General features: G+C 42.5%; 1 protein-coding gene across 6 annotated transcripts in view; it reads right to left on the bottom strand.

Moving 5' to 3' along the window:
• Window positions 1-10,000, bottom strand: part of frya (furry homolog a (Drosophila)) — a 69,155-nt gene that overhangs the window by 15,582 nt on the left and 43,573 nt on the right. For 4 of the 6 annotated variants that reach the window (XM_028571046.1, XM_028571016.1, XM_028571033.1 and 1 more), the window contains exons 28-44: window positions 9,278-9,388; window positions 8,602-8,756; window positions 8,180-8,282; window positions 7,922-8,093; window positions 7,289-7,545; window positions 7,052-7,198; window positions 6,780-6,948; window positions 6,451-6,541; window positions 6,282-6,364; window positions 5,626-5,776; window positions 5,194-5,297; window positions 4,254-4,439; window positions 2,364-2,565; window positions 1,740-1,861; window positions 1,304-1,491; window positions 663-757; window positions 1-73 (exon numbers count right to left, since the gene is read on the bottom strand). The exon at window positions 1-73 is cut by the window's left edge and continues 508 nt beyond it. In XM_028571046.1, coding sequence (XP_028426847.1) covers window positions 1-73; window positions 663-757; window positions 1,304-1,491; window positions 1,740-1,861; window positions 2,364-2,565; window positions 4,254-4,439; window positions 5,194-5,297; window positions 5,626-5,776; window positions 6,282-6,364; window positions 6,451-6,541; window positions 6,780-6,948; window positions 7,052-7,198; window positions 7,289-7,545; window positions 7,922-8,093; window positions 8,180-8,282; window positions 8,602-8,756; window positions 9,278-9,388 — 2,409 coding nt within the window. The remainder of the gene's footprint in view (window positions 74-662; window positions 758-1,303; window positions 1,492-1,739; window positions 1,862-2,363; window positions 2,566-4,253; window positions 4,440-5,193; window positions 5,298-5,625; window positions 5,777-6,281; window positions 6,365-6,450; window positions 6,542-6,779; window positions 6,949-7,051; window positions 7,199-7,288; window positions 7,546-7,921; window positions 8,094-8,179; window positions 8,283-8,601; window positions 8,757-9,277; window positions 9,389-10,000) is intronic. The other 2 variants (XM_028571024.1, XM_028571055.1) reach the window with 1 other exon arrangement.

Raw genomic sequence — 10,000 nt, 5'->3', positions numbered from 1 at the left:
AAGATTGAGCTGCCCGGTGCTCTTCCTGTTGGACAGCAGCTTCAGACTGCTGAGGAAATCTGGAGACGACGCTCTGGAATTAAACAAACATGTTTTAAAGAGCCCCTGTTATGCTTTTTGGATTTCCCCCCGTCTTGTATATGTGTTTTATTGTGTATGTACTGTAATAGATACTATAAATAAAGTAGAAAAAAAAACACATTTCACTTGAAATGGAGCTTTCTCTCCCACAGACAGAACTTTTTCTCATAAAATCGCCTCGCCCTGTTTGAAATTCCACAACTAGTGATGTCACTCATTGAGAAAGCCAGCCCAGTTTTTCATATTTGCTGCCCACAGGTGTTGCCTGAGCAATAGAGTTTAGATTATCTGCCCGAGCCCGAACTCGGCCCGACCCGGCCCGTGGCCGATATGTCCCGCCACCGGGCCCTTGATCAAGCATTTGTGTTTTTTTAATCATTACTTTATTAGCCTAATTGGGTGGGGAGAAAGCTATGCCTATCCTTTAGCAGCAGATATGGTCTCTCCTATGTCCGGCGCGTTGTAGGCCAGTGCGTCGGCATGCAGACCGTGGCGAAGGACAGTATTAATTAGGTAATCGAGAAAGTCTCCTATATGGTTCCAGGGCTTTGATTATGTTGCTGCCTTGAAGAGACACAAACCTCGTCAAGATAGCCATGAGATCATTGTTCTTGAGACATTCAGCCAAGTTATCCACCACAGACTCCAGTGTAAGCAATACCTCCATCACATAGCCCTGCAAGAGAAAGAAAGACAACTGTGGGGGATTTTCTTGTTTCATTTAATTATAACAGAGCACTTAACTGCTGTTACAATATATACCAACAAAAACAGATAAAAAGCAGATGGATTTGGATAATATTTGATGGACAGATAGTACAAGAATCTGCTGATTCTGCCATTAGATGATAATTAGCTTTAATTCTGTGTTAATATACTTAAAATAGGGTCAAACATCAGGGGCATCCAACTCATTTGCTGAACAGTACGGAATTCATGTGCTACTTCCCAAAAAACAAACTCAGCATACAAATGATACAGTAAACGAAGATATACTGTTAGTGAGGCAGTCTTTCAGTTTGTAGAATTCCTCAGTTTCTGCTTTAACATCAACTGTATCTACAAACTATATTGCTAATGGGCATTCAATAGTGATGAAGATGCAAAGTCACAAACTCCTACATGTATTACCCATAAACACTTGAACCTATTAATGTCTAATGCTCTCATATGCACATTCACATACGCACATGCATCATGTACACACACGCAGCGCACTGACCTGCACTTCTTCTCCATGTTCACCGACAACTTCCACCAGCCGTGAGAGCAGGTCGGAGACAGCGTGGGCAGAAATGGGCTGCCGGAGGGCTCGAAACACCTGGAAGGAACGGCCAGCGTAGTGACGCGACGAACTGCACAGCGCCGTCTGCAGCGCCACGTCACTGAGCTGCTGCTCCAGGTGGAAATCTAACAGGGACACACGGAAGAATGTGCTACTGAAAATGAAAACTATTGAGTTGAAAAAAACAGGGTTCTGTAGTTATTATAATTTCTGTTAATGCTAGAAAAGTAGCTTTATTTATGAAGCACATTTCAGCAACAAGGCAATTCAAAGTGCTTTACGTAAAACATTAAAGAGAATATAAAAACATATAAAATATAATAATACAGGTATGAAACACAAGAATAAAAGTAAGGATATCCTGAAGGGTTACCTGACTTGGACTCTTTGAACACAGACACCACATGTCGCAGAAAGTTGGTCAGCTGTCCAGTGCTTTTTGAAATTTGGTTCTTTGCTGAAATGTCTTCATGGCACCACAGTGGTCCACATGCTCTATAAAACAACCGTTTCATCGTTACTAACAACACAGAGTATAAAGTATAGAAACTGGGACAATTAGCTGACTATTCGGAATAGCCTGTACCAAGCCCAGATGTTACTGTGCTTTTTGGTTAGCATATTAAGTATTGCCCGTACTTAAACTGGCAATATCTATATTAAAAAAGTCAAATCCTAAACATTTCAAGAGTTTGGAAGATAATAGTTTTATCTGGAATTTCCAGTGTGTACAATTGGTCATGTTACATCTAATGTACTCCTGTAAGAACCTATTGCACTATGCATACAGCACCACTAGGTGGTAATGTACCTCAAGGAATATGAGAAAGCATATCACCATATCAGAAGTATATTTCTGCTGCAAAACATGCTTTTATGGTGAAAAATACTTCCAGTCTTTCTTTACGATCTGTAAGTAAAGCTATATTCTCAGAGTTGAACCACTGCACTTGCTGGAAAGGATTTTAATGGGGGAACAACTTTTTCAAATCAGTACCTTGTGGTTAAAAACTCAATGAGCTTGTTGGTCTTCTCATCCATTTTGTTGGAAGCCACCAGCTCCTCCACCTCATGTGAGATCTCCGGCAGGTTGTTGCTGCTGCCTCCCAGACTCAGACTGGACGACGTGGAAGAAGAACTCAGACCTGAGTCTGGCACAGGAGACGCTTGACACTCCCGCAGGAAGTCAATACATCCTCCTGAACACAACAGAGCAAAGAGTGGTTCATTTGGATGTTTGGATTTCATCTCCCTACGTGTAACTTGCAGGAGTTAGTGTAAGGCCGGCTAAACACTGGCTGCGTGGTGTGAGTGTGTCAGCTGCGTGGCATGTCCATTTTTATTTTGGCTCCCATGTTAAGAGGTTAGAGCTTGCACACTGCCTGCGTGACACGCACGTCTCAGGCTCGGCTTGAGCCGCCCCAAAAACGCTGACGCCTATTTTTCACACGACACGCAATCGTGTTGGAAGCATTTCCAGGCAAAATAGAATAGGAAAAGATATGTAATTTTGACATGAATACATTTAATAAATGAGATTTTGATGTTTGAAAGTCTCTAGGTTTTGACATAAATGCAGATATAAATGTAATTTAAAAAAAATAAATAACAATAATTATTAATTTTTAAATATTACACCTGTCAATACAGAACAAAACATTCTCTAGACTATTTTCAATACTGCTTGAGTACAGTAATCAATGGGAAACATCTATGTGTCCAGACAAGGCTAGCAGCAGCAGCCACGTTTCTGCTGTGTAAAGACATAGAAAACGCCACGCAGCCGCCACGCAACTGACACGCAACAGAAACGCCACGCAGCCAGTGTGTAGCCGACCTAAGAAGAGAACATGTAGGGAGCACCGTGACCGGTCTGGAATTTGCATCCAATTACTACTGATAATATTTATTTAATGTGGTAGAACTGTCGAGTTTAACTACTGAGTTGCTGCGCACTTAATTTCATTGCTGTTAATTTACAAACTTATTATTTCTGCAACTTACTACACAAATTATACAAATACAATAAACATGAGAGTGACGATGTTCCAAAGACAGAAATGAAAAAAAATGTTTTCCATGGATTTCAATGGTATAGCTGTAAAAACTAACTACTAATACTATTTTTAGTATACAAGTTGTATTCAAAAAGGTCAAATGGACAGAGAATAAGTCTAAATGTCTAGACGTTTGCAAAACAAATAATCAGCAGGGGGAGGAGGGGGAGCCAAACCAGCCTATCCAAGCCCGAGCAGATGGCCCCAATTTGGGCCGGAGGACAAAAATAGCATAATGGAATGCTTTAATCAAGACCTTTGATGTCCTGTGTGCTCAATATTGCTTTTGGCACAGTGTCCAAATATTTTCTCCCCCGATAAGAAAGTTATCTATCCTCTGAAAGGAATGTTAGCCATTCCCCTCCTGTTGTTGAAGATTATATTAGCCAGAGAGAAGAACAATGTGTCAAGCCAAGCAGCTCTGTCAACTGGGCCCAGGTCTACTCCAACCTTTGAGTAAAGTGGAGGGCTGTCCTCAACTAAAGAAATTCTTAGTAATAACACTTTTGTCGACTAATCAAATTAGTTAATTTAAATCGACAGATCTGTGTTTATCCACAAAGAATTGTGCAAAAGCACCACTCTAAATCTTGTGTTTACCAGAGATGTGCTCCTAAGTTTCTTGGAAATTATTCATTCAGCATAAAAAACAACTAATCGACTTAAGAAATCCTAGTCGACTAAGACCAAAACGACCGATTAATCGACTGGGGGCAGCCCTAGTAAAGTGTGAATGTATTTGTAGTTGAGAAAACGCAAACAGGTGAGTTTTACTAAAAGCCTTTATTTCAAGCCAAGTCAAGCCAAGCCAAGTCAATATTTATTTTTACCTGAAGATAAGTCCTCCGGCTGAAGACCGGGTTTGCAGGTGAGGGTCTTGGTGCCGTTGATCTCACGTGTCTGCAGTAAGACTGAGGCGATGGTCTGGAAGTTGTTGTTACAGGACAACGTGATGAGCAGGTGGAGGAGGAGACGTTTGCTGTGCTCAAAGACCTCTGGACGGTAGTGATCCATCCCTGAGGAAATGAACAGACCAGTCAGCCTGTTGCGGCACACTGGGAACTCTGGGAAGGTTGTTTGTTATGGCAAGTTCCCTTTTCTCATTTCACAACCTTGATCTCAGAGTCTATTGAAAATAATTAAACTGTTGGTATTGGCTGTTTGAAACTGAATAAAAGATTTCAACCAGAGAGGCTTTAACTGAATTCTCCAACTCTTTGTACTTAATACAATGGCGTTTTATAATATTAGACTCAAAATACTTAAGAAAATAGGGACACTTGGTCATGTGCCTTTGGCATTTGTTATTCACGCTAAAAGTCTCCTTTACCATCGGGAATCTTGACGTCAATTTTGACGCTCTGGTTCGGGACGTACATGCGGCACAAGAATGGGACAGTTAGATTTAGGAAAAGATCGTGGGTTGGGTTATAAAATGTACGTTTCAGTGACACGCGGGACAAGAACAGGACATGAACCCCGGTCTCCTGGGTGAAAGTCCTGTGTTGTTTGACCCATCCACCCGCCCAACCAACCTCGCTACGCGGCATTTCAGTCTTTCATACTACTACCTTTGTCGCTCTTAATATTATATCATCTTACAGCCCCGCGGTTGTGCTGCTGCTCTGTCGGTGCGTTCCATACAGACGCTAAGGGTGCTATATGCACCATAGCTAACGCTGAGAGCCAATGCCCAAGTGTCCGTTTTTTACTAATTAGGAGTAATTACATGGGTGGGTTTTATAGGGATGACTGATAATGAGAACTCACCCAAAAACAAGGCATGAAGCAGCAAAGGCAAGTGCATGGCCCAGTCCTCTCTCACACTGTGGTCCACCACCATCTCGGTCATGAAGATGACTGCTATATTACACCTAAAACAAACACAAACACATAAACTGTAAAGCCTCTCAATCAAAAGAAATTCAACAACACACCAAACAAATCTAATCCAAAAAAACATGATTTTGAAGTGCACAGCCACCAAATGGAAAAGCTGAGCGGTGCTGCCTTCATCTGTAGCCATTTAAAGGTAAACTGTGGCAGGTTATTAAAGGTCTAAGATCAGTCTGATCTCAAAGTAAACGGCCCTGGTTATTCTTTCAGAGTGACTAGCAGAAGTTTTGTCTTGACATCTTAACCTGGACCCAGAATGGTAGTCAGAGTGAGCATGTTTTGCACGGATGTATGCAGCAGTCTAACCTGTGGAGCGGTCCTCTGGGAGTGATGGTCTCTGGCAAAAAGTCCACCAGTGGTGCCCAACATCCTCCATTCAGAGGCATGGGCAGAGGATGGGGCTGATTGGTCTCAATGACAACCACCAGCCAATCAGCATATGGGGGCAGAGGTTCACCTAAATGGAAACAGAAAATTATACTGCTGACATTTATTGCGCACACACACAGCAAATTTCAATCAAAAATTTTAGTTTGTGGATTCTCCATGGCTGGACAGGGCATGTGGGCAAATGGCAGACTGGAGATGCATTTAAATAATGTACAACTACATAACATCATAAAAAAGAACTTCAATTTTAAAGATTAGTTATCAAACGGCATATTTAAGGGTGGTTTTAATTGCAAAATTATACTTACAGTACTCACATTAGTCTGCAGGACTAATTCACACCAAGAGAGCATAACAAAGCTATTTTGGGTCACTAGCAGCAGTGCAGAGTCCTCCAGTGCTTCAGTGCCAGTTCTCACAGATGCCTTTTAAGAACCCAAGGCCACTCTGCACTGCTCATGCATTATCAATGACACCACGCCGGCGGCCACCATCTTACCCTCCGAACCACACTCACCAGACCATGACAACCACATTTCTTCAAAGGGTGTCTGGTACAGAAATACACTCACTCTTATCTTCATCATAAGATCCTCCTGAGCTGTTGCTGTAGCGTGATTCCAGACGGTTGTGGGCTCTCATTATGTGGCTAAGCCTGAGGTCAGAAAAAAAAAGTATTATGATGGGCCTTGGTAGGACTATAATTAATCTAATGATAAGCTTCAAGATCTTGTTCTCTACCTTTCCTCATTCTCCTTCACAGTCTTGGTATCATCTGTGTCAGGAAAGCTCTCCTGGCCCGCAACAACAGTATTGCTGCTTGATGTGGTGCCTAGGAAACAAAAAAAAAATGCTATGTTTTACAGTCTGTTTAATGAAAGTTAAATGAGCATGATTTTTAACACCAACACTGCTTCACATTCAGCACGGAGATCTGTCCAGAACAAACACAGTTTTCTATGGTTGGCCACTAAGTGGTTCCACCGGAGCAGTTAGGATTTCCTGGTTGGTTGAGTTTTCTCAGTGTTCTGTGTGTGTGTGTTTTTATTTTTTTTTATTTTTAAATGTACCTGAAGCTGCTGTGGAGGCCTTGCTTGTAGCAGTGAAGCGATAGAAAGGAGGGCTATCACAGTGCTGCACCACAGGGTTGACTGGATCGGTTTGTTGCAACTCAAATATCAACTCCTCCATGGTTTGCATGGTGTTGTTCCGGCACACATAGATCACCACCTTCTTGATCTGAACAAATGTATCACAGAATATCTGTAAGAAACTGGAAAGAACTAAAAATGTAAAAGTAACTACATGACATTTCCCAGTTCACCTAAATGATATGTCTTACATATGGCAAGAGGGTGGTGTCACTGCTGACACCACATAAGCTGATGAGAAACTGCAGTGCGGTTCTCAGATTGTTGCTCCACTTCTCATTGCTGACTAAAGCATTCCAGGCGTTTTCCATCTCGGGTCCAGGTAGGTCATCTCCATACTGACCAAAAAAAGAACATAGCGTCATCTTAGCTGCATTGACTGATTACACATGCCCCATTTCATTCAATTTTTCCAAACATAACTTTACCTTGGCGGTCATGAACATGAGGTTGTTGAGAACCATAGATGTGGCCTGTAAGGAGCCCCAGCCTGTGCCCTTCAGCATGTAGGATGAACCTGTGTTGGTCGTCCGGATAGAGGCCTCATAATCTGAGGTGCATGGTGTGAAGACCGGGAGCAGCAGGCAGCTATCCACCAGCTCGATGTTACTGAGCCAGGGCAGGAGGTAGGTTAGCATGACCTGCCTCCCATTGGGATGAGTGGTGGGGAACCTCTGGCTAACCTCTGGAACAAGCAGGGCAAACATCAGTACAACATCATCTGGAACTGCGGTGTTTACATTCTACATGGAAATCAAACACATACTGTATACTCTATAATTGCCGTTTAATCCCGATGTGCATATGAATTCAACTTAAACCTGGGAGTCCTTTAATCAATTTAAGCTCTCCGTGTTTCTGTGGTTGGTGCGAGTGTTCACAGATATAGTATGTGTGTGTGGGTGGTGGAAGAGTGAAACTTCTCTGAAAGATGAGCAAGCAGCATTTAGTGGGTAAACCATAAGAAGATGACAAGCCTGTGAGAGTATTACAGCAGGCTGAAATACCATGGCTAACCCTTCTGTGGCCACACACAGCACAAATGTGACACAAACAGCTACCTGAGAAGAGAGGTAGTGTGAGTTCAGGGTACATTCTGGCCAGCTGGCTGGAGAGCTGAGGCAGGGAGACACTGTAAAGAGGTGGCAGTGGACCGTGGGTGCCGTAGAGGATAGTGTTTGGCTTCTGCTCTGCAATCTTCTTAGAGTACACAAACAACTTAGCTTCAAGAATCTGTTCAATGAAAGATGAGAAATGTGTCATTTATCCATTAAACCACGGAAAACGACACAGAAGCACAAAAGGCTCATATATCTCACCTGCATGAGCTGCATTGAAATCTCATAGATTTCTCTGCTGGTGTCTGATGCCTTGAAGAGGACCAGATTCAGTAGTGTTACTATATCACTGGGGTAGTTTCTGCTAGTTAGGAGGGAGAGAGAAAAAAACTTAATGTTCAAGTATTAAGAAATCAATAAGAATGTTCCACATGATGTTTGGGTTCATGTTTTTGAGATAATGCAAGAGGGTTAGGCGAGCTTCAGAAGAATAGCGAGCCCTTTCAGAGGATAAGCTGAGGTGAAGCCTAAGCTAATTTGCCAATGGTTTCCTCACTTGGACAAGAACCCTGGATGATCATACCTGATAAACCTAACTGTCCTTGCTGAAAACTGTGTTTCATGCAAAGGCAGATGATCTGAACAAGTTGAAAGGATGACAGAGAGAGTGTGAGGCTTTGTACCTGCTGCCACAGACTGTGGCGATGGCTTTGAAGCAGCCCGAGGCCAGCTGGTAGGAGCCGGTGTAGCAGCGATCCACAGCCCAGTTGAATAGGTTGACCTGGTCGGCGTTGAGCTCCAGAAGCAGGATGACGACTTCACAGCCAAGCTGGTGGACCTGAGCCAGGATACCAACACAGACCCTCCTGAATTTCACATCTTTTTTTAAGGATCCCCTGTACTCCTGATTTTACATTACAGAAAATATCTTAGGCTTTTTGTGCTTTTCAAAGATCCGGGGATTCAGTGTGAAACGATGTCAGAAGCTTTACTTCTGTCATATTAAAAAGATTATGAATTGCATCGTCTCCCTGCCCAGTTACTGCTACTCTTCAAGCTGTACAATGATAACATGAGGGCTCAAAGTCAATTTTGACAAGAAAGAATGTGTAAAATAAACATGCAAGTGCTTTATCTTGTATCACAGTAAACTGAAATAAAGACAACATCAGACAAATGTATTTGGATACAAAACTCTTCTTCACCACTTGCCAGCCCTCTTGAAAGATAATGGTGAGCACTTGGCAAAGTCTAGAGTTGGGCTTTTAGACAAAGCAGGCTTCAGCGAGCTATCAGAGGGGCTTTCTGGGTCAGCTCTTTGTTTAAACACACTGCAGTGGTAAAGTATTGGCCACATACCCGCTGATCCTGGCAGACGAGTATATTATCCAGCCACTTATAGAGGTATCCGTCTGGAGAGAGGCCAACGTTATCAAACACAGGCCCGCAGCACAGCACAGCAGACATGGCCTGGAAGAACAAAGTCAACAGTTGCAATAGGCAACACTGCACATAGGCCAGAATGGTAGCAGGAAGTACATGTTTAGTTCCCAGAAGTCTTACTATGTGACGTTAAACTGCAGCGCTCATGTTTAACAACCAACAAGGTCTTTTGTTTCTTTAGACCTTGAGATAGACTAGGACGAGACATGTAACAAAAATCTAATGTTGACAAACCCAGGATTTTCACTCACGCTGCGGTTCAGGTGAGAGTTTGCTGTACTTAAGTCTTTATTTGTCTTGTGGGTGGAAAGGAGTCCACACCAAACAGAATTACATTTAAAGAAACATCTTGGCTAGCAGAGATAGGATGGGAGTGATTCAGGGGCTCCTTTTACCAAAGGGATTTTCACACACTCAGATTGCAAAAGGTGGCCTCTCGGTTCATAAAAGATTGTCGGTCAACGAAACAGATGACATCATCAGATTCCCCAAAGACATATTTTACCATATCATTCTGCAACGACAGAGGAAATTTGTGGATTTATTGTGCACTTTGTAATTAGCTAAAGACAGACCAATCCACTGCCAAGATACAGGTTTCTGTCTACTATGCATTAGGGGTAAATCATGAAATATATG

Source organism: Perca flavescens, chromosome 3 (genome assembly GCF_004354835.1).
Source record: "Perca flavescens isolate YP-PL-M2 chromosome 3, PFLA_1.0, whole genome shotgun sequence".
In the NCBI taxonomy this organism is placed as follows: Eukaryota; Metazoa; Chordata; class Actinopteri; order Perciformes; family Percidae; genus Perca; species Perca flavescens.
This window is presented reverse-complemented; position numbering and strand designations above follow the sequence as displayed.